At 32.6% G+C, this 26,231-nt stretch overlaps 1 protein-coding gene across 1 annotated transcript in view; it reads right to left on the bottom strand.

Annotated features, from left to right (window-relative positions):
• Positions 1-13,965: 13,965 nt before the first annotated feature.
• Teh2 (tipE homolog 2 phospholipid transfer protein) overlaps positions 13,966-26,231 on the bottom strand; it is a 47,788-nt gene continuing 35,522 nt past the window's right edge. Inside the window, exon 2 of the mRNA XM_072546775.1 lies at positions 13,966-15,636. Within this exon, the coding sequence (XP_072402876.1) occupies positions 15,606-15,636 (31 nt within the window). The 3' untranslated portion in view covers positions 13,966-15,605. The remainder of the gene's footprint in view (positions 15,637-26,231) is intronic.

Raw genomic sequence — 26,231 nt, 5'->3', positions numbered from 1 at the left:
CTTCTACAACCCATCTGAAAAATACGCTTTCTCGAGGTCTGCAAAGTTTGTAAACAAAAAGTCGCACGGGGCTAAATCTGGAGTATACGGTGGAATTGGCAATAGTTCATAGCCCAATTCGACCAATGTCGAATGGGCCCAATAATTTGGCATAGTAGAGCCTGTGACTGTTTTGCTCTTCTCCAGGTAGTCGATACAAATCACATCGTGTGAATCTCAGAAAATGGTGACCATCATTTTTCGGTCGATAGGACAGTCTTTGTATTTTTCTGAGCAAGTTCGCCGGATGCCGTCCATTTTTTCCATTACTGTGGATCCATTTTTCCATTACCTCTACAGTGGTCTCACGATTGCGCTTGTTGTCCAGAGTGAACACAAGTGGCCCTCATCTCGCAAACATGTTTTTCATGCACAAAATTTCATACAGAATATGACATACGCGGTCTTTTGATATGCCTACTGTCTCAGCTATCTCACCTTTAGTCAGCGGTCTGCCAACACGAGATCGTGAATTTTTATCAAGTGCGTTGAAGTTAAAATTCATTAAACCATTTTTGAAAGTTGCTATCGAAGGAGAAGAGTCACCGTACACAGCATCCAAACGCCCTTTAATTTGGCTACGCGATTTTCAAAAAATTTGAAAGATCAAATACTTGAGTATTAAATCTATTTGTGACACCAGGTGGTCTGCTTGTTCCGATGCTGTGAAATCCTTAAAGGAAAACTATAAAGAAATTAAATATTTTTTACCTCATTTTTCCTTAAACAAAGATGAAAAACCATTAACAAGGTCCGAAGCTGCCGGTTTACATAAATAACTTGATACATTTGAATATGTACTGTTACTTACTAGATGAGAAAAAATTCTAGAGACCAAATGCTTCAAACAAGACTCTTCAACAAAAAGATAAAATCCTATATACAGCCGTTTTCACTTGGTAAATATGTGTTTTCTTCATGTGAGCCTGGGATCCAAATGCATTCCTGGAGGGCAGTTTCCCTTGCGGTTTTTAAATGCTACCTGCGCAGATTTTGCCTCGTTGGCTCGTAGATGCCACATTTTTAGCCAAGTTTGTATTGTATTTAGGTTAGCCTTTACTCTGTGTGATGCTAAGGCTGGGTCTTCATGAGAAGAGATTACTGTTGTGTCATCTGCATAAGTTGCTGTTGTGACTTCTGGTGATGTAGGTAAGTCCGCAGTGAATATCAAGTACAGCACTGGCCCGAAAACACTGAATTAAGGGACTCTAGCTATAATTGGGTAAAGCCTGGTATACTCATCGTAATGTTTTACAAGGTAATGGCGGTCTTGCAGGTAGTACCTTAGGATTTCGAAGTAATTGTTGGGAAGGGATTTTTTGATTTTGTATAAAAGGCCATTATGCCAGACTTTGTCAAATGCCTGGGAGATGTCTAAGAAGATTCCGGAGCAATATTTTCTGTTTTCCCGTGATTGGTGTATTTTTTGGTAAGCCCAGTGAATTCTTTCAGTGGTAGCGTGCTGTGACCTAAAGCCAAAGTGGTGACGTGGTATTATGTGTTTGTCTATTCTAGATAACAGCAGTTTTTCCGCTATTTTAGACATAATAGAGTAGGCTTATAGGTCTGAGGGACTTTATTTCCTCCAAGGATTTTCCGGGTTTTGCAATTAATATTATTTGGGCTAATTTCCAAACTAGAGGAAAATGTTCTGCTCTTAATACGGCATTATACAGTTGTGTAATATAAGGTAGGGCTTTTCTTGGTAATTTCTTTAAAATTCTTATGGTAATTAGGTCATACCCTGGAGACTTTTTGAGGTTGAATTTAGTGTGAATAATAATATTGATTTAAAGTTGATAGGGAGATTCTAGATACATTTGGATTCCAGTATCTATATTCATACGTTCATCTGTAGGAAAAGGCTAGAAACACGTTTAAAGATGTTTAGCGAAAATTTCGGCTTTCTCTTTATTGCGTTTTGCCCATGCGCCATCTTCAATCCGAATTGGAGGGTTTTAGAATTGAGGACCTTATATTTGCATGGTTGCTTTCCAGAGTAAATACTCAGTAGCTTCTGTAGACGAAAGATGTCTGAGATAAGAATGTGTACCATTGTTTTTGTGGTTTTTTAGTGACGTTTTTAACTGTACAGTAGCTCTATTCAGATTGGTTTTGTCTTGTGGTGCTCTCGTCAGCTGCTATCTACGAATTAATATTGGTTTCTTAATAATTTTTTGTTTGATCTTTCAACATGACAATTGCCCGGTTGATACGAGTAGAATTGTTCGAGAATTGTTACAAAAAACTCATGTTAATGTTCTTCCGTGCCCTTCCCAGGGTCAGACGTTAACCCCATCGAAAATGTGTGGACAGAGTTGACAAAAAACTTAAATAAAAGAAACTTTAGGCCACGGAATGGAATTTAACTAGAAGCAATTGAGCAAGAATGGGAGGAGCTTTTAGAATATTACATGAGGAGATTGGTTCTATCTATGAATAGAAGATTGCAAAGTTGTATTGAAAATAATGGGACTTCCACCAAATATTAGATAATTGTGTTACTGTTTATCTCCTTTCTATAATTTCCATTGTTAGATTTTGTAAAATAGATTTTCATTTTTTAATTTTAATCAACCTATTCTGAGTCCGCCATTGATAATTAACGTCACTTTGACATAAAATTAGCGTTTAATTGAGATAAGAATTCAAAAAATTATCGACTAGATATGTAAGGGTGTAAGCTATTCAATGACCGCAGCTGTATATGTCACAATTTTAAAGTTAAAGATAAGGAATATTTTCTTATGAACCTTTGTGCAAGGGTGAACTTCTCTTGTTGATATGTATGAAAGTGAGCTAGCTTACACCAACAATCAATCCATTTTCCTGTGTACCAGATTTCATTACATAGTTTAAACATTATTTAAATCTTAAATCCCCATGTCTCCCATTTCTTTAGAGTTCTTCTACCATTATTCCGTCTTCCCTTGAGATTTTCTAGTTTTTAATTTCTTTATTGCGGCATCAGACATGTTCAATATCTCGTAAGACAATCATTATTCTTTGAATTACTTAATGTAAAATTAAAAATTTAACAAAATGGCAGAGAAATAAAAAAGGTGTTCCTTAACCGTCGCAGAGAAACAAAATAAGTCAAAGCCACTGAAGACCTCTTTGCCGTTTAATGCTGATAACTTTATTACTAGTGGACCAAGTAAGCGTAGATACCTATTACAACATCTTTATGTATAACATTTAACTGCTCTGTTGTATCAATCAGCACTGCTCAACAAGTTTTCGATTTATTATTTTATTCGGGACCTACGAAATACAACATATCGTATTCATACAGTGAATTTATTAACAAACATGTTTTAATGATTTTTGTTAAAATTTTTGTGACCTGTAATGTAGGTTTAGCAATAATAAAAGCTATGCCTTTACAAGAACATATTGTTATTAGAAAAATAAGGTTCCATTCAGGCACATATCATTATCTATTATAAACACTCTTATCGACAAAGAAATATTTTGTCGTTATTTTTTTATACTGCGGCGGCGATATCTTTGAAGATCTTATTACCATGAAATTACTAATACTTGTCATCATATATTACATTTTTGCTGAGGGTTAAAAATTAAATGATCTGGTATTATTTAATATCTTAGTGGGAATTATATAGTCGGTAAATAATGGTCAATCGACATGTTATGTAAAATATTATTTTTTAAAACTATTATATAAGTTGTTCGGTAGAATTCAAATCGATCGGACGAGTGTAAATGATCGACGTTAATAGTATCGATAACAAAACTTTTTTCCTACTTGTTTTGTTGTTTTCCTATAAACAATTAATTTTTGTGAAACTATAGGTGTTTTTTCATAAAGACGAGTTAATTAAATGGGGGCAGCAAGCTCCCTGACCCTCCCCCTTATGATAAAGATGAAAATCCGGTTGGTATGATGGAATTTACAAATATGGAGGAAACAATTTCACAAAAACAAGAGAACCAGAATGTAAGTACTAATTTAATGTCTAATTCTTTGGGAAAAAACGGAAATGTTTCTAAAGTTAATGAGAAGGTAAATAATAGATAGGTTTATTTATATACAAATAAAGATACCGGACCATATCATGTTTACGTAGAAAATTGCTCGGGATCTTTCACCGGTAAGCTAAATGCTTTAAGAGTTGGTGACATTATTCTTTCTGCGTTTCCTGAATTGGACTCAAAAATTACAAATATTGATTCTATAGGTCGTAATATAATTAGGATTAAATTAACAGACTACAAAAATGCAAATTATTTAATAGATCAAAAAAATTCATCAGTAGATGTATATACCTAAATTCATTCTGTTCCGACAAGGGATAATTAGAGATATTAATACAGAATTTTCTGAAGAATATGTAAAATCAAAAATTAAACAATATGATAGTCATTGTAACTTTGAAATTGTAAACGTTCGGCGAATTAAACGCAAACAGGAAGTAATTGAAAATGATTCAAAAAAAATAATTTACGTTCCCACAAAATCGTGTAGTGTTTCCTTTAAATCTCAGATATTACCGCGTTATATTTCAATAAATAAAGTTATTAAAGAGGTTGAACACTATACACAAAAAGTTTTAATATGTTTTAATTGCCTCAGATATGGGCATTTAGGTAGTCAGTGTAAAGGTCGCCCAAGATGTAAATGCCAAGAGTCACATAATACAAAAGAATGCCGAATAAATGACTTTATCCCAAAATGTTTCAGTTGCCACGGAAATCACTATACAACAAATTTATCAGTGTGTCCAGAGTTTAAGAGACAAAAATTAATTAAGGAAGCTATGAGTTTTTCCACTATAAACTTTTTTGATGCCAATAAACAGGTTCCCAAAACTTCCTATGCAGATATTTTAAATAAAAGCAATACGAGCCATCCATTTGACTTACTTGTTCAACCCACTTCTTCTACCTATTTACAATCTACTTCTTCCTCTACTTCTGTTCAGAATATTCCAAAAGTCAACTCCTCTAGAAAACAATTTGCTTCCCATTTGCTTTATAACAGTAACTCAAACGAATTAAAAGATAAATCTAATAAAAGGCCAAGGCCAAATACTCCTGATCCATCTGAACAGATCAGAAAAAAAATTATTTCTCAGGTTAATGTCCCCAGTACTTCGGGAGGAATATTAAGTAGCCCTCAATACAAAAAAACAATTATCACAGATCGACAGTCAGAGGTCCTAGATCCTAGTATAATTAATGTAATTTTAGAATTGGTTATGAAAATTGTTAATTCTCTACAACAAACAAATAATTTAAATGTTTCTAAATCAGAAATCATCCAACTAATTAGCAAACATGTAAATCCAGATGTGTTATCAAATTCGCAGACCTAAACTCAAAATTAAATGTTTTGCAATGGAACTGTCGTTCGGCAGTCTCAAATACAGTAAATTTAGAATTTTTACTCCATCAAAATCAAATTCATATTGCCTTATTATCGGAGACATGGTTTAAGCCTGGTTTGTATTATAACTTTAAAAACTTTAATTGCTTTAGAACAGACCGTATAGATGGATATGGTGGGTCAGCTATTTTATTAAAAACAAATATTAAATGTCAAGAAATTAGATTTAACATAAATATTCCTATTACATACACATGTATTTCCTTTAAACTACCATCAACAAATAAAACCATTCATCTTGTATCCCTATATAATGAACCGAAAAACAAAACTACAACACAGCAATGGCTATCCTTTTTTAAAATTATACCAAAACCCTTTATTTTGGGAGGTGACTTTAATGCGCACAATGTCGCATGGGGCTGTGAAGTTGATGACACATCTGGTAAATCATTGTTGGATGCTATCGAGCAGTGTAACCTAGTATTTTTAAATGACGGTTCACCCACTCTTGTTCCTTTAACCACACATTCACGAGCATCTCTAATAGACTTCACAATATGTACTCAAGATATTATAGCGCTACTGAATTGGAATGTTTTACAAGATCCCCACGGATCAAACCCCCTACCAATTATCTTTTCAATTTATCGCCCGAAGGGAAAAGAAACCAAGAGACTACACAAAATCTGGAATTTCAACAAAGCAGATTGGAATTTGTATTCATCACTCTTTACATCTCTAAACCAACCCAGGACGTATGGTGATCTAATTGAAAACTTCTACTTCTCAGCGAATACAGCAATACCACAATACACGAATATTACCAACAAACATCACATTCCAAAACCTTGGTGGGACAAAACGTGCCAGGAAACAGCCCGACGCAGAAAATTAACGTATATTAAATATAAGCAAAATGCCACAATAAGTAACCTAATAGAATATAAAAAGATGGACGCATTAGCGAAGAAAACCTTTAAGGAGAAGAAAAGGAAAAACTGGAGGGAGTATTGTGAAAGTTTGAATCAAAATACTCCCATTAAGGAGGTATGGAGGAAAGTAAATTGCTTCAAAAATCGCAAACAATCCAATAATTTAGCTATTGACCCGGACGAACCATGGATAACAGAGTTTTACCAAAAAATTTCACCAGATTGGGTTCCGAATGATATTACCAACTCCGTAGCCACTGTTTCTTGTCATCGAATGCCATAGTCTGTGGACTAGTACGCATTTCGATGCGCATCGCCCCGCCTCGCATTTTCCCATTGGCTCTTGACCTGGAAATCCCTATTTATCGCTCGAACAGCGCATATAAATATTGGCGATTTTCAGGTCAGCAGGTCAGTCCCTCACGGGCTCTCCAAGAGCTTAGTGCTCTCGACGCTCTGCTTCCTGCATTTATTTTCCGTACTCTGTGGCTGAGAATTGTTTCAACTTAACTGGGTATTTTATTTCAAAGAAGAAATTGTCATGTAAGAAATATCTTGCCTTTTTCAAGGCAAGACACCGAAGATAAATATTTTCCAAGTCCATAACCCGAAAATGGACAGTATATTCGAAGCCCTCTACAGAGCACCCGGAGACGACAGAAGAAGGTTAGACCCTTAATTGTTCCCCCGAGGTGACATTCTAGAGATAACCTTTGCTTAGATCGTCCATTCTATCTATGGGAAATAAGAAGGGTCCTCAAACAAAATAACAATACTGTTCCTGGTAAAGACAATATATCTTATTCTATGATTTCTAACCTGACAAATGAACATAAAATTCATCTACTTCATATTCTAAATAATATTTGGCATTAACAAGAACCAATTCCAGAAAGCTGGAAGGAGTATATTATAATACCTATAAGAAAACCTGGCAAACGTGATGACGATCACAATTCATATCGCCCAATATCTCTAGCTTCTTGTCTTCTTAAAACCCTTGAAAGACTAACTAAAAAGAGATTAGAGCATTGGTTAGAATTTAATGACATTCTCCCACACTCCCAATTTGGTTTTCGCAAATTTAAATCCACGCAAGATGCCATAACTGCTCTCGTAACAACAGTCAAGTCAATTTCACGGAAAACTCATCCACTGCAGCTGCATTTCTGGACGTATCATCTGCTTTTGATAATATAAATTTGGATATCCTTGAACAAAAGTTCCTAACATCCTAAAAATCTCAATAAGTAAATCAATCTCTCTGAGTACAAAAACTTTGTACTCAGAGAGATTGATTTACTTAAAAATAAATGAGAAATTTTTTTCTCCTCGACTGTCCAATACAGGCCTGCCGCAGAGAAGTATTTTAAGTCCACTTTTATATGTATATTTTATATAATATAGATTTAGAAGTCATTGTTCCTATTAACACAAAAATACTACAATTTGCAGATGATGTGGTACTCTATTCATCAGACAAATCAATCGATGTTTCTAAAAATAATTTAACAACAGCTATTTCAACAATACATGCATATTATGGATTAACATTATCAGAATCCAAAAGAGAAATCTGCTTCTTTTCTAGAAAACATAGAATTCCAGAAGGGTATATAAATTGTGGTCAATTCAAATTTCCAATTAAAAACTGTATCAGATACATGGGAACTTATTTACACAGAAAACTTTTGTGGAAAGATCATATTCAACATATCATTAAAAAAACCGAAAAAGCTATGATATCCTAAGAGCTTTCTGTAAAACAAACTGGGGTGCAGATCCCAACATTAATTTAATGTTTTATCGATCTATGATACGACCAGTTTTCGATTATAGCTGTCACTTGTATGAAAACGCATCGAACACCCATTTAATAAAAATTGGGCTACAAAAATATAAGTGCCTACGCTTGTGCCTTGGGTATCTGAAATCTACACCAATTAATGTAATCGAAATTGAAGCTGTTGAACCGCCATTGAATTTACGGAGGCAGTATCTTACCGACAAATATATAGCTCGTACCATTAGCAGAGACCAAGTATTTCTCAAAGATATACACAATGTGGCTGTTTTAGATTTGACTAAAAGGTATTGGTTTAAGAAAAAATCTCCACTCGTGGCGGTAAGCTATAGAAATCTGTCTAAATTCAAAGAGGTACTTTATAAGGGTCATCTTCCACCAGTTTATACTGAAAAGCCTCATGTACTGTTCTCAATAAAAGTCAAGACAGAATTTCTCAATGATGTCCAAGGCCCCATGTTTAACGCAGAAATTCAGAAGAGATGGCCTAATTATTATTATATGTTTACTGATGGCTCAAAAAAAGGAAATAACACTGCTTGCGCTGTATACCAACAGAATTCTGGACTACAGCATAAATATAAGTTACCTGATGAAGCCACCATCTACACAACCGAAATGCTGGGTTTAAAGTTTGCTCTTTCTCACGCTTTGACAAAGGAAATGAAGAACTGTGTAATATTTACAGACAGTAAAAGTGCAGTAGAAAGATTATGTGTAACAAATAAATCCAAGCAATTGACTCATCTTGATATAGAGATTTTAAAATTGTACTACGAGGTTTCAAAGCTCGGAGGAGAAGTTATTATCGCATGGATCAAAGGCCATTCTGGGATAAAGGGTAATATAATAGCAGATGCTTTGGCAAAAGAAGCATTATCAAGCGGAGAAACCATAGACAACAATATTCTACCGGTGTCAGATATAGATGTATATAATAAACATAGATAGGCTCAAATTAAAATGGCAAGCCAATTATACGGAATCCGAAAGTCAGTCATCCTTTAAATATTGGCAACCCACACTTCTTAACAAAAGGTGGTTTCATTCAGAGTCCAACAGAAGTTTTATTAAAACTATTAATAGGCTAAGGTCAAATCATGTTCTAACACCTTCAAGAATGTACAAAATGAATTTAGCAGACACTCCAAACTGTACTTGTGGTAAATATGGAGATTTAACACATGTCCTATTAGAATGTGTAAACCAACAAGGAAATATTACATGTTTATATGAAAACTTACGAAAACTTAATGTCTGTTTCCCATTTCACATAAATGAATTAGTTTTCTCTGGAAACGTAGAAATCTTTAATTGTATTTATCAGTTAATAAGAAATTGTAAATATAAACTTTAAACAATATAATGTACTAACCATAGAATTAAGATAAAACTTTTGAGCAATTTGCGAACATACCAATCATGTAATAAACCTTTTAATACGAAAAAAAAAATAATAAAAAAATAAAAAAAAAAGAAAAAAAAAGTATAAAAAAAAAGAAAAAAAAAATGTAAAACAAAATTATTACAAAAGATGACCAAAACAAAATAAAAAATATATATACATATTACGTACAATATCAAAAAATAATATAGGGAAATAAAAAAAAAATTAAAGAAAAATAAATATAAATAAAATTTAAAAAAAAAAATTAAAACTTAGATTTAGTACTACCTCGAACTTTGATTGTTGTTCTGTGAATACAAATTACAAAATAGTCTGGTCAATTGGCTATGTCAAGGCCATAAAAAAAAACTATTATATAAAATTATTATTCACTTTATACCAATATGCAAACACAAACATCACCTGAAAGTTTATTTAGTATTTAATTTATTTAGTAATCTTAATTAGTAATTAGTATTTAGCCTAGTATAGTATAGGAAACTGAATAATTACTATATTTAAAATGTCATTAAAAAAATAAATTTTATTTTATGTAATAAATTATAGTGTGTGAAAATGAACATCGGATCTAAAAACTGAAAAACAGATTGAAAAACTGAAAAAAAAAACAAATGCTTTTCAAATTAATATTACCGACATTCTTGGAAGCCAATACGGTTTTACCAAAGAATATAGACGCTTAGTTTTACTTCCATTAATGGCACTCCCAATAATGTTTGAAACATTCTTCTTATTGGTAATACTCCCTTCAACGTAACCAGTCGTCACAGCTGGCCCTTTTCCATCCTACTTGTCATTGGATTTGATCTATTGTCATGCTGCTGTTCGGCATATTTGTAGCGGGCGTACGTTGAAACGCATGTCCCGTGTATTTCTCAGGATCGTCCAATTTTAGATAACGTGCAATTGGCTTTCTGTGTTAACGTTTTTGAAATGATCAAATTGAAGAGTATGAGGCTCAATGAATCCCCTCGTCTTATTCCCCTGCCTATTTCTATAGGTTCTGTAAGTTGTCCATCTATTCTGACTTTAATTTTATTGTTTTGGTAGATGTTTTCGATAGTTTTTATAATATTTAGGGGAGCTTCTCTATTAAACAGAAGATGGATTACATTTTTGAGTCTTACTCTGTCAAACGCTTTCTTTACGTCAATCAGACACAGATATGCTGGTGTATTATACTCTAGTGATTTCTCAGTAATTTGCTTTATAACGAACATTACATCTGTACACGATTTTCCACTATGAAAATCCTGTTGTTCATCTGCTAAACTTATCCTCTGATTTATTAGCACTTTAGTTGTAAGTTTTAGCGAAGTATTTAACAAGTTTATACCTCTGTAGTTTTCTGGCTGTTTTTATCTCCTTTTTTTGAATAGTAGAATTAGTTCGCTCGTTCTCCATTCTTCCGGTATTTGATTGTGTTTTATAATTTTATTAATTAATGTTCTTAATTGTTCTGTCATTGCTGCTCCACAATATTTCAGTAACTACCCGTCTTTACCTGCTGCTTTTCTGTTCTTCAGGTTTTCAAGTATTTTCCGAACTTCCTGTACATTTATATTAAGTTCTTCATTTGTGGTAATTTCTGGTGTTTCCGGTTCTAGCGTCGTTCGTTCTTCCTCTCTGCATATAGCTTTTTTAGGTAGTTAATTCGAGTATCCTTTTCTATGTGTTTTGGTTCTATTAGTTCCTTTACCTCCGTTCTTTGACCTCTTATGAAGCGCCATATTTCATTTTGCAGACCATAAAAATCATTCTTTCGAAAAACGTTTCCAGTGATCATTTTTTATTTTTCTTACAAGTGCATGTGTTTCGTTTCTAATTGTCTTGTAATTATGGTATGCCTCTTGTGTTTTGGTTGACATGTATTTCAGGTAAGCTGTTTTCTTTTCTTTACATTTTTCCTTCCCTTATGTACAAACCATGGAGTTCTTTGTCTTAGGAACGATTTATTTTTATTTATATTTCTTTCACTAAGAACTTCCTTGGCTGTGACTAAGATATTAGACTTCATTTTTGTCCAGCTTTCTTCGACTCCATCACTTTCTGTGATATATGTATTTCTGCTTTTTCGGTTATTCTTTTTGTGAAGAGGTATCTTGTGGAGTCATCCAAACTTTCGACTTTTATCTTTGTGGTGTACCTATTCTGGTGTTTTGTTATCACATATATGTGTTTTCATTCGGATTTTGCACAATACCAAATAATGATCGTTTCCTATTTCTGCTGATGTTGGTGCTCTTATATCCAAGATTTGAGAGGGCTGTAACTCTCTATTCGACAGAATATAGTCTATCATAAATCTTTGTCCTCTACTGTTTTCAAAAGTGTATTTTTATTGTTCTTTGTGAGGGAAAAATGTATTATTAATATGTATCTCGTTTATGCTGCAGAGGTCTGTCCGTTTTCATTTCTGATATTTTCGTTATATCGCTGTTTTATTCCTGGAATTATATCATTGCCAACACGGGCGTTAAAATTGCCCATAATGATTATATATTCATCATTTATCATCGTTTATCATCACGTTTATAACAGTCTGAAGGTGTTCGTAGAAGTTTTCCCTTGTGGTGGTATCTCTGTTGTTCTCTGGTGCATAGATTGCTATCACATTCAGAGGTTTGGGCGACTCCTTCTTTGGCTCTGGTTTCTTTCGCAACACCACTGTAAATCATCAGATAGTCATCTAGCATAATTTGACCCTTTCCTTTTTTCATCGTCTCTTGTAGTGCATATATGTCTATTTTTTTTTTCTAGAAGCTCTTTTGTAATTTCCTGCTCTCTTGTGTTTAGAGACTTTACGTTCCAAGTACCGATGCGAAGTATATTTCTCGTTTTCCATAAATTCGTTGTCCTCTTTCTCGCGTTAGTCGTCGTAATGAAATCATTCCTGTTCCGATGCATAATCTTGTTTCTTTGAGCTGTATGGTTTTAAAGTCTATCAATAGGGTGCTAACCTGGTTGTAGACCCCCTCCTCCTTTATCCGGGATTGGGACCGGCAACAGGTCTGCCGAACTACTCGATTCACCCAACAAAACTGCAGGCGGAGTTTTACTTTTACTCTATAAATACTTCTTCACCAAACGCACATAATTAATTACATAGCTATCAGCAGCTGTAAAACGTCGAGCCATCACAGTCTTAGATGGTCGGATAGTAATAAGCAATACGCTTCCTTTTTCCTTGATGTCATGTTAGCGTAAATCGCACAATTTACATGTTCTGCAAGAGCCAAAGATACCACAAATGGCTACCACCTTTAAAAATAAGTACTTAATATCCGGAGCATACGTGAAAAACTTCCGCAAATCGTCTTCCTTGAATACACCTTCTTGGCCACGTCATTCTTGCTAATTGCCTTCATGAAAGCATGCACTTTCACAATTGATTTTAAATCGACCCTTTGTTTATTCTCAACATACTTTGTAATTTCGAATGGATAGCCCACATAATCGACGGCTTGTACTGTTCCGACATTTTCTGAAGCTAAGCAAGCACAAGTCGTTCATCTGTATCTGTTACCTTTTGCTCTTCCATCCATTTAATGAACTTGTATTCTTTTTTATAAGGGTTTTCATATGTTTGCGGTATTAACACCGCGATTTTGCTGTACTATTTAAGTAATCAATGTTAGAACTCATTTTAAGCAATATACAACCAGTAATAACAATTAATCTTATCATCATCATCATCATCATCATAAGTGGCTCGACAATCCGTTGTGGATCTTGGCCTGCTCACAAAGAAGTCGCCACTCCTGTCGATTCCTGGCAATTTCCCTCCATCTTCTAACCCCTAGAATCTGTAGGTCTTTTTCCACATCATCAATCCATCTCATTCGTGGTCGGCCTCTGCTTCTTGTGCCCTCTGGTTTTGAAAATGTTAATCTCTTCGTGTATTCGTGATCTGACATCCTAGCAATGTGTCCAGCCCATCTAAGTCTCTGCACTTTAACGAATTTCACAATATCTGGATCGATGTATAACTGATACAGTTCAAAGTTGTATTTTCGACGCCATAGCCCATTTTCATTTACGGTCCCAAGAATTAATCTTATGCAGTTTGGAATTAATTTTTGTTTTTCTCATTTCCATAACAATGAGAGGTATCTATCTGATGTATGTACATCAGTCACAATTTTAAAGTTAAAGATAACGAATATTTTACAATCTCTTATGAATCTTTGTTCAATGTGAACCTCTCTTGTAGATAGGTATGAAAGTGAACTTACACCAATCATCTGGCCATTTTCCTGTGTTCTAAATTTCATGCACAGTTTAAACATCATTTAAATCCCCATATCTCCCATTTCTTTGAGTGCGTATACCGTTATTCCTTCCTCCCTTGAGCTTTTCTAGCTTTTAATTTATTTATTGCGGTTTCTTTTTCGGGATTACGTATTTGGTTAGAAATAATACACAGAAACAAAATTAACAGTATTATTATTATATACTGAATTTCATGTATTATTTATTTACAAATTTTTTTGAATATAGTATTTAAGGCTAATATAAGCGCTTTAAGAAGTAAAACCTTATATCATAACTCCTAAATAGTCTGTATCAACTCGATTAGTTTAAAATACTATTATTTTTTAAATATCTTTATAAGCAGATCTTGTCTTTTTACTGATAATTTTCTTGAATTATCTTATTTGCTTCAGGCTTATCAAAACTTTCATTGATTATTTTGGTGTTTATTAAATATTCTTAAAAAAATTAACTACCTAATTCTTACAATATTTGGAATGTACTGAATGTCGAAAAAAGTTTCAACAGTTATATTTAATACAGATTTTAGGTTTCCATAAATAATTTCTAATACATTTAGATCTAAAATGATTAGGGTAAAAGAAATTCAACAGTTTAGAATTTCCCTTTCCGTTTCCTACTGTACCTTTGAATATTGTTAGTGAAAGAACTCACACTCGATAAAATTAACATATTGACATTGTTAATCACCGCCATTACGAGAAACATCAAACCCTTAAGAAACCAAAGAAAGGTAACTATTATCGAGAAGAAGCTACTCTGATGAAGATAATATATAAAAATTAAACACTTCGTAGAGAAGGTCGTCGAATTCCTGTTCCTTTGCGCTTGTGTTGTAAGATAGGTACTTGTTTGACATCTTCAAGAGTCAAGTTCCTTATTTCTTCATCCCCTTCCTCGTTCTGTCGCAAATCCAAAAATGGTTATCTTCTTGTGTTTGCAGTAGTTTGCAAATAGGTTTTTATTTGCAAACTGAGATTACTTCTGTTGGTTCGCTAATTATCTGTCCTTCTTCGTTTCTACACAATCCTGTTTAAGGTTAGACTATTTTAGATTTCGAAAATATTTATATGATTCTCCCAAATCGTTACTTTAAAAGTTCGGTTCTATTCTCTATATTTCATAATTTTATTTTTTCTCTTCTGAATATTTTTTCCGTCCACCGTCGTGCCTACTTTTTCACAAAATTGTTCTTCTTTCTCAAGTTCTGTTTCCACATATTTCTTGTGCGCTTCATTTCTTTCTTGTAAAACGTATTTACAAGAAATAAATCCATTCTTCATTGTACCTGCTCTTTTTCTCCTTTTTTATTTATGGTCTTTTGTTGCTGCGTTTAATACTTACACATCTATCAACATATGTTCAGAGATGCTATCGAAATACAAAAACACTTGGTCAACTTTAATCATAAAGAAGATGATCTCAGTACTATGAAACACAAAACCTCTTCCCAGAGGCACTGAAAATACCAATATCGATTCGAACCTGACAGATCTCGGGTTCTATGAAGACGAATCCCATGGAGCTTTACATCAATGTATCCTTACATTATTTTCTTAATAAATTATCCAGATATTGTTACAGGTTCAACAGCTTTTGATAGTGCCTGAACTCCAGATAATTAAAGAAAAATGCCAAAAAGCTGTGTTCACACAAGGCCCTTAAAAAGCGTGATAGTATATTTGTAAACGCCTTTAAACGGTCTAGTTTAATGTAAAGGTAATCTTTTTAAGGGAAAGTTTTCGTCAAAGCCTACGTCATAAGATATTAAAATGTTCAAGAATTTGCTGTGTGCTAGTAGTTGTTTTCATCGAAGTCTTCTTCTCTGAAAAATATTAAGATATTAATTATTGCTGTACAATTAATAGTTTGATACAAGGTTGAATGCTCAAATATTTGATCAAAATACAATTAATACTTGGATATTAATATTGCACAAAAAGGTTTTTTTATTAAGTCATTCGAATATTTTATGTTATTTTATATTTCACAACACAATATTTGTCTGGTCCGCTGTGTCTAGTGTCTACCAATACCTACTAACGAACTGTGTTTTGTTGGTCAACTGTAGACAAGAGACACCTGTATATAATTATTTTATTTAGAAACAAAATAAAACATTATAATAGAATAATTACTAATATTTTAAATGTTTATTGTTTTCTAGAATATAGAAATATCACAAGTACAGAATTTCAAAACAATATTCCATTCAAATTAATAATAATTTCAATATATTATGTAAATCATTTGAATATTAGACATAATATATATATTTATTTTACAACACGTCCTATCGACTGAATCGGCTAACGATTATCATCGAAGTAGAACGAAAGTCATACAAACGACGCTGCAAAATTAATATGTCAAAATATTTTATTTTGTACGCGCTGATTTAAAAATTTTTCTACTTAAATAAGGTAAATGAAAAAAGCTTTGGTTTTTAGTAATATTATTGAAATTTTGACATAAATTTTAATAAAAACGAATATGTATATTTGTTTATATCAGTAAAAACAGTTCAAATTGGCAACAGGTGAATTATTGGTTTTAGAACTGAGTGGGATAGAGGGAAGAGATAAAAGACATTAGACTCATTTACTTGTCTTGTTGATGGTGTGAAGGTACGGACGTGGTCTTAAAAATTTATTCACAGAGGTGAGTTTATTTACCTAATGTTTTTTGTTTACTGTAATATGAAACTTTTTAGTATATAATATGTATTAAACATTGTTTGTCCGTCCGTACTTTGACGGTGCAAAAATCTAAAAAACAGAACATTCGATTTTAAAATTTGTAAACATTATTTTGCTTAATTGAATTTGTGCTTTGAAATATTTCTACAGTTTTATTGTATACTTCCACATTATTTTTCAACATTTGTGTCTATGCTGTGTGGATGATTTCAAAATTTCAATAGTTACCCATTTTTGTTGAATGACATTTGTGACTTGACATTGTCAATGTGTTTGGTTTTGAATAAATCATAAATAATGCGATATTTGAAAGTGATGGATAAATTGATAAATTCAAATTAGGAATTAGCAATTTTCTAAATATACAGCTGGAATTATTAATGTACATGCCAACATATAATGAAAAAAGTGCTGCAATTATCCATGCCATCATTTTGTAGTGTTTTCAAGAACTAGTTCCAAGAAATTACAAAATCCTAGTAACTATCCCATATGTTAATGCTTAATGCATTACATAAATATAATATTTTATTTATACACAAAAAAAATAGTAGCAGTTAAAATGAAATCTAAAATATCTCTTATATTATTGTCTATGGTGCTGAATATATTGTTTGTGCATAGTTAATTCTGGCTATCTTCATTTTCTGTTCAACATGTTCATATTATGTCGATTTTCTTTGAACATTTGCAACATCTCACTTTGTGTGAGGTAGTGCATCTGTTCAAAGACTGGTTACACTCTAGTCCTTAAAACGAAATATTCCTATAATCCAATGATCTGCAGACATATTTGTATATGTTCACAACTGTTTTAATATCAGTGCCTTGGCTCTTGTATATTAACCCTCTGAAGTGCACTTGAAATAACTTAATGTTTCATAGTTGGAATATATGCATTTTAAAGTTTAGTTTATTATTAATTATTATTCCTAGATATTTATTATAGTTTTCTGATTTTATTAATATTCCTTGAAATTAGATAGAATACCAGTAGGTGTGAAGAGCTTAATTTTTTTATTATGCCATAGGAGCTGACATTTGTTGTAAAGTTTTGATGGTAATCTCCATTGTTTAAACCATACTTTGAGCCTTCACACAAATTATTTCATTTTTCTGTTCTACTACGTACTTAGTCATGAAACACAATAGAGTTGTCATCTGCATATTGCGGAAAGCAGAAATAGAAGAAAGCAAAAAGAGGTGAGCCATAAGAAGCTGTAGATGACTCAGAGAAAGGATCTTTTTTATTTTAATCTTGTTTGTCTTCTTTCTAGAAATTGCTTAATTGGCCAAATAAGACTTCATCTGATGCAATTTATATACGAGACCCCTGTACAATGACTGTCATTATTAGCCTGCTACAAAAAAAGTGTGTCATTTATCCACTTCATCTTTTGTAGACAAACGAGACTGGACAAACATGACTGTAGACGAATTATTCCACGTTGCAAAAGACAGAGAAGCTTTTAAAAATGTGGTCGCCAACCTCCGTTAATGGGGACGGCATAGGAAGAAGAAGAATCTTTTGTACATTTTCATAGGTGTTGCTTTCTTGAAATTTAAAATTTTGTGGATAGTATTCTGCAAACAACTGTAATTTTTTCTCAATGTTGTCATAAAGGACTTGTTGATTGCCACATCTGCAGTTCAATTATTTGTTTTATATCTAGATATAATTTCATTCCAGTAGCTTTTTTTCTATCTTTTATATTTTCACACAATGTTTTCTATTTTTATTCTCTTTTAACAATTTTATTAATGCCTGATTTATAAATTCTGGTTATTATATCTGTGAGTGAGGGTGTATGTATATTAAGAAAACATGTAGTGTTAACTGTGTGTTGGAAAATATAAGTGATTTACCATACAATTTTATTTTATTATTTGCTATTCCTGGATTGATTCAGTTGGTCTTTGTCATTTTCTTGTCTTCATATTCTGCAGAACCACACTCTGCACATTTAGGTAGGAGTGGGAAATCACAAGAAGTGTTTTTTTCTTTCATATTTGTGACATTTTAATGAAATGTTACAATTTTCTTTTGTATATGGAAAGCATGCATTTTGAGTACAGTACAGCCATCTCTTTTGGAAATGGGTTTGGCTAAACAGAGTAGTGCCTATTTTTGTAGTACACACTGTTATTTAGTAGTTTTTCAAAATCACTGATATCACAAATCTTACTTACTTACTTAATCAGTAGACCCATTTGTACCATTTGGTGTTGGGCCGTTTTAAATACAATTCATTAAATTACAATATTTGACAGTCTTCTGAGGTGTCCTAGCTCTTAACGAACTTTCTCCATTCCTTCCTATTGGATGCCATCTGTGTTGCTTCCTGCCAAGTCTTACCCTTACTCTGCAGTATCTGCGAGATGTCACTGTTCCATTCTTTAATGAGTCTTCCTCTTCTGTTCTTCCCTATTGGTTTGGCGTCTAACACTCTTTTTACTTGTCTATTATTGTCCAACTAGGTTAGATGTCTGAACCATGCCAATTTTTTCTCCTTGATTGACTCCAGTATCGGTTTGATTTTGAGTCTTTCTCTTATTTCTTCATTTCTGATTCTATCAGTTCTTTTTACTCCTATCGTTCTTCTGAGGTATTTCATCTCTGCTGCCTGAATTCTGCTCTGATGTCTTTTGTTTAATATCCAATTTTCTGCTCCATATGTCACTGTAGGTCTATATATTGTTTTGTATATTGTCATCTTGGTCTTTGTTGATATTTCTTTGTTATTAAGGAATCCTATATTTAGTGCTTGGAATAGTTTTTCTGTGTTTTCCATTCTGTTGTTAATATCGTCCTCGATGTCTCCTTTGTTGTTGATTACTGTTCCTAAGTTTTTGTATGAATTTGTCTGTATTATTTTTTGTTGGTCTATCATTACTTCTACTTGATCTTCCGTCCCTTGTTTCCTTGATATTTTCATTATCTGAGTCTTCTCTTTGTTTACGTTTAAGTTGTATTTGCTTGCTTCTAGGTTCCATTTCTCTAAGTTGTATTTCAGTTTTTCTGCAGTTTCCGCAATTAATACTCTGTCGTCTGCAAATATACACATCTCAGCATTTATCATTTGCATTCTGTTCCAGCTGATGCAGTATTTCTTAAATGTTTTCTTACATTCTTTCACTATCTCATCTATTACATTTATGAATAGCACTGGGCTGAGACTTCCCCCTTGTCTAACTCCTTGAGTTGTTTCAAATGGTTCTGACTGTATATTTAACATTCTTACTGTATTTGTTGTTTTCATGTATATACTCTTTGTTGCTTCTATCAATTTTTTACTTACTTGTTTCTTCTTTAGGCTTTCATATATATCTTTTCTTTTGACTGAGTCGAATGCTTTTTCCATGTCTATAAAGCTCAGATATATTTCTTTATTTTTCTTTAAGGCTTTTTCTATTACTTGTTGCATGGTGAATATATGGTCTTGTGTGTTGTGTCCTTTCTTGAATCCACTTTGTACATCCTCTAATTTATGTTCTATTTCTTTTCTAATTTTCCTTTCTATTATGGTTTCGTATACTTTTGCTGCTACACATAGTAGTGATATACCTCTATAGTTACTACAGTCTCTTGTGTTTCCTTTCTTGTATATAGGTATAATTACTGCATTTGTCCATTCTCTGGGTATTACTTTTCTCTTCCATATTAGGTTATATATGTATAACAATTTTTCTTTTGCTTTTACTCCTATATATTTCATCATTTCTGGTTCTACTTCATCGCTTCCTGGTGCTTTTCCAATCTTTATCTTTCTTATTGCTTCTTCCAGTTCTTCTTTTTCTATAATTTCTGGATTTTCCGTGTTTCTCATGGATACTCTCTTGTTGTGGCTTTCCTTCTCCATTGTATTCGCTTGATTTCCATTCAGTATCAGCTGAAAATGTTCCCTCCATCTTTCCATTATTGTCTTATCGTCGTTTATTATTGTTCCTTCCTTGGTCATTATTTTTTTCAGTTTCGTTTCTTTGTTGCTTCTTAGGTTTTTCAGTGTTCTGTAAAATAATTTTACGTTTTCTGTGCTGTTTTCTTCCATTTTTCCCCGAATTTTTCCCAACTTTTCTTTTTCTCTTTCTTAACTATATCCTTAACTTTTCTTCTTTGTCTCTTATAATTTTCATATTTTTGTTGTGTTTTGTCTTGTATGTATTCTTTCCATAATTTCTTCTTTTCTTTTATTTCTCTTTTCACTTCATCGTTCCACCAAGATGTTTGTTTCCCTCTGTTGTTATTTCTTGTAGTTCCACATATTGATTTAGCTGTTTTTATCATCGCATTTTTAAATTTTCCCCATTCTTCTTCTATTGTTTCTGTTATTTCATGTTCATTGTCCATCTCTCTCTCTCTAGTCCTTCTGAGTATCTTATTTTCGTTGTTTCTTCCCTTAGTTTATAAATTTTTATTATTTCTTTGTGTTTTCTGTTTATGTTCTCATTTCTTTTTATTTCTTTTCTTTTGCTTTTGAATGTGGTTTCTAGTAGATAGTGGTCACTACCAATTTCATAACTCCTTTTTACCCTTAAGTCTCTTATCCAGTTCTTCTCTGTTTTCTGCACTATAGTATAGTCTATAATTGATTGTTCGTCTCTTGATTTGACTTCTCTTGTGATCTTGTGTATCCTTTTATGTTGGAAGTGTGTGTTCATAATCACCAGGTTATTGTCTAGACAGAATTCGAGTAGTAATTTTCCATTTTTGTTTAGTTTTTCCTCCCCATAAGGTCCGATGACATTGTTCCATTTTTCTGTTTCTTTCCCCACTCTACTGTTCATGTCTCCTGTGATCACAATTTTCTCTGTAAAATCATTTATCACTTGTAATTTGTCCCAGAATTCATTCTTTTCGTTTTTTGTTGACATCACATCAATTAAAGTTCTCTACTGTTCTCTTGTTGGTCAGATCTAGATTTTTGCTCCTCAGTGTGTAGTTCCCATTATTCAACACACAAAATAAAACTGAATAGGATTCAAAATAACTTTCTGAGGTATGATCGAAGACAACACTTAGAATTCTGTCATTCTCATGCAGATATTGCTAATGTTCCTTAACTCCTAGAGTACAGTTTGGTGATGGAGGTTTAATGTTATGGGGTGATATTTCTTTGGAAGCAGATAGAGATCTTGTTATCTTAGGAGCAGGTGGCCTTAATGCTAATAGGTACATTAGAGAATGTTTGGTCTGGAAGAGCATGTGTTACCTTATTTGCATTTTTCATGTGAAAATTTTGTCCTAATGCAGGATAATGCTCAGCCACACATAGCCAAGATAACAATGCAACACCTAACAGATGTTGGTATTCAGTTACTAGCCTGGGCTTCTGGAAGTCCAGACCATTACATGATAGAGCATTTGTGGGAAACCTTGGAAAGGATAGTTAAACAATATTATGGCAAGTTTGAAACTGTAGTAGCATTAGAATATGTGCTAATTAATCAGTGGGAACAGATACCCCAAACAAGATTGCTGTTTTGATCCAGTATATGCTGTATAGCTGTTATTCAAGTTCAAGGTAGCAATATTTGATTTAATATCCATATTTTAGAAATATTTCATGATATTAATTTGAAAAATGTCTTAGGAAAAATGTTTATTTGTTACATTAGTCAATATTTTGAAATTTGTTTTTTATTTTATGGTTTCTTATTGAACAGACAATAAAAATTTATTGAGATTAAAGTTTTTCTAAAATACTGTTTATTTTATTTAAAATAAACTTAGTGTCTTGTTACTTTCGTGGATCAGTGTATATATATATATATATATATATAAAGGAAAATGTTAATTCAGGTATTTCGTTAAGGTAAAGGTAAAAAATAGCAGCATATCTTGCAACCAGGAAAAATATAAAAGGTGGAAGGCAACCATAAATACATATTTCAAACAATTTGGTTGTCATCATTACAGTGCAGCCAAGTTAAAATAGAACATAACTTGGGAAAGGATCACTACGGGAGCAAGGTGACCAATTTGTAGCAAAATGTTAGAAGACTCTGAGTTTTCATAGTACCAACTAACACATCGACAGAGGGAGCTACCTAAGAAAAGGAATGCCAAACATATAGAATGTTTAAAACAAAAGGAAAAGGTTAATATAAGTAAATAGTATGACTAAGGTGAAAAGTTTTGGCATATCTCGCAACCATGAAAAAAACATTTTTTTTTCTAACATTGCCACAAATTGATCGCATTGCTTCTGTAGTGATCCTTTTCCAAGTTATGTTCTATTCTAACTTTCACCATACTTATTACGACCGTAAATATATATTTACTGCTAGCTATGTATATATATATATATATATATATATATATATATATATATATATATATATATGTGTGTGTGTGTGTGTAATTTTAGCTGAGTTTTTAGACATTTAATCTATCAAAGGCTAACTCTAAGGAGATACTTAAATATATAAATGACTAAAAACACATCCTAAATAAAGGTCAGTACAGTCTGCTCATCCTTTTTTTAACCATTTCAGATGGTAAGAAGATATTTTTGTTTCCACATACCCTTTTGTTTTGTCCTTAATTATGGACTCCTTTCATTTTCCAATGCATTGTAGTAGTTTTATTAGTATGTAGCTTGAGGATAATTCTGGGTTTCTGTTGGGTTTGGTAAAGGCCAATATTAAGATTTTTTACAATTCTGTTGTACTTCACTCTCATGGATATTTATTATTTTAATTAAATTACATAGGATGTTTATTGCTTTACAGGATAGTTTTTTAGTCATAGTGGATAGAATTCCATCCATTTCTGGGGTAGAATCTTTTTTGTATATTCTAATTTTGTAATATAAGGCAGTTTTTAATTCTGTCTAACAGAACTGTAGGTTATGCAAGGTGTTAGGATATCAAAGATATTTTATAATATTATTTCACTATTATATTTTTCTGTTAGGAGTTTAATTTTTTCCTCAGTACTCTGTATTCTCTGGTAAGACACCAAATATTATTCTATCTTATATTATTCTATCTTATCTATAACTATTAGTTCTATTTTATGTTCTGAATGAGGCATATTTATATTTGTTGAAAGTTGGTTACACAAAGATATTTTAGATTGTGAAATTAGTCATAAGTCAAGAGGGGGGTATTTTGATTGTTGTTAAAGACTATATTAAGGGAACTGTGCTCAAATCTTTGTACAAATCTATCTAACAAATCTTTCTTTTATGTTCATTTGGTAAAGAGAATTTTATAATTGGAAGGGTATATATTCCTCCAAAATCCAAAAAACAAAATATATGAACAACACTGTTTATCAGTCGAAGATATATCTCAAAAGTATAATCATCATAAGACATATATTCGGCAACTTTAATCTTCCTGAAGGTTCATGGGATAACAATGGATCAGGTGTCCTGGTGAAATGTCCTCAAGGTTCACATGCATTGTACTCAGCTGAGTTTTATGGTTTCTTAAATTTTTTCCAAATGATTATTATTCCAAATGAAAGAAATGTGTTTTTAGACTTATTATTTAGGTAGGTACAAATGTTTGTGATTTACAAGTAGCAAAAGCTTCAGATCCGATTTTTAAAAAGAGTTATAATCGCATGAGCAAGACTTACAATATTAGTTTATGTGAACGCCAAGGTAAGTCATTTGAATATACTGAATTTTATCATGATTTTGTAAACACAGACTATGAAGGTCTCAACAACTATCTTTCAATGATACCTTGAGAAGACCATTTGAATGTGTCAAATGTTGATGATGCTTTAACAGAATTTTACAAAATACTTAATGTCATTATCATTATTTGTACCAGTGAAAAGATTTAGAACTTCTAGTTATCCAAAATGATTTAATACCAACTTAGGTTATTTAGTTGTACAGAAAAAAGTTGATCATAAAAATTATTTGGCTTTCTGTAATCGAGAGGATTGTGATTTTCTCAGAACTTAGATTGTGTAAAGATTTATCAAATCAATGTTATAACACTTATCTGAATCAAGTAAGTCATAATTTATGCAGTGATCCTAAGTACTTTTGTCAGTTTGTAAATGGTAAGAGAGCATCAACTGATTTACCAGATAGTATGTATTATGGTAATGTTATAGCAACAAATGGACAACATTTTTGCAAGCTGTTTGAGTAATTTTTTTTTTCAACAGTTTATTCGCCACAATCAAATATTAATAACTTGGAAGTAAACGAAAACAGCAATCTTTTTATACCTAATTCTTCAATATCAGTCAAAGTTATTTTTAACAACATTTTATGTTTACATAATAAGTTAGCAGTGTTCCAGATGGTATTCCTGATTATTTTCTAAAGATCTGTATTTATTCACTAATCCTTTACATCTTCTTTTTGAGTCATCATTAAAGACATCGATTTCCCAACTTTATGGAAGCATTCTTATATCTGCCCAATTAAGCGTGTGTAAACAATCCTCTATACCAAAACTTTTCGATAGAGTATTGCACAATCAATTAAAATTTTATTGCAAAGAGCGCTCAATACACACTCGACATGGATTTTCTCAGAATAAATCAACGGTAACAAATGTATTACTCTTTGAACAAAAAATATAAACGCATTGGATAATAAAAGTCAGATGGATACTACTTATGCTAACTTCTGGCATTTGACAGAGTAGATCTAGATTTTGATGTATTCTTCAAATGATTAGTCATCATCATTATCTTTGGCTCTACAATCCTCTGTGGATCCTGGCCTGTTTTAAGATTCGTCACCATTCTGTTCAGCTTCTGGCGACATGTTGCCATCTTCTGATTTTTAGTATCCAACTCCAACTAATCACCTAATTCGCGCTCGACCTCTGCTTCTTCCTAAAGGTGTTCCTGTCCTTAGCTTTTTAGCAATCGTATTGTCTGGAATTCGTATAATGTGTCCAGCCGATCCAAGTCACTGTGTTTTGAAGAACGTTACGACATCTGGTTCATTAAAGAATTAGTATAATTCGAAATTATGCTGCACTTGGTCGTTTATAGCTCCAAATATTTTAGTATTTTACGCTCGAATATTCCCAAAATTCTTTCATCCCTCTACGTTAGAGTCCATGTTTCCGCCTCATACGTGAGGACCGGCCTCAGCAGTGTTTTACATAAACGTTCAAAGATATAATTTCCAAAAACTGTTTCCTGTTCTTCATTTGCTATAGGATCCTTAGGAACCAACATGTACTTGGTTTTTTCTTTCTTGATAACTAGACCAACCTGTTTCGCCGCCTTTTTCAATTGTAGGAAATATTGCTCAACATCTCGCTTGCTACGCCCTATTATCTCAATTCCATCAGCGTATGCTAAGATTTGTATCGATTTATTGTAAATAGTATCGCCGTCTCTAATTCGAGAATTTTCTCCCTGTATCCTAACGCTGGTATTTAAGTAAGACAGTGTCATTCTCGTTAATCGGATAAGTTTTTCTGGTATAACAAACTCACGCATTGATTGTTGTCGTGTACAACCAGATGTTCTATTGACACTACTGTCGTATGCGGCCTTGAATTCTACGAATAGGTGATGGGTTTCAATGTTAAATTCTAATGTTTTCTCGAGCGTCTGTCTTATAGAATGACTCTGGTCAATTGTTGATTTTTCATGAGTGAATCCGGCCTGGTATTTTCCAACTATGCCCACAGTATAAACTTGTAGCCTTTTATAGAGAATATTTGCTAATATTTTGTAAGCAGTTGCTACCAAGGTTATACTTTTGTAGTTATCACACTGGAGCTA

Source organism: Diabrotica undecimpunctata, chromosome 10 (genome assembly GCF_040954645.1).
Source record: "Diabrotica undecimpunctata isolate CICGRU chromosome 10, icDiaUnde3, whole genome shotgun sequence".
Taxonomy (NCBI): domain Eukaryota; kingdom Metazoa; phylum Arthropoda; class Insecta; order Coleoptera; family Chrysomelidae; genus Diabrotica; species Diabrotica undecimpunctata.
This window is presented reverse-complemented; position numbering and strand designations above follow the sequence as displayed.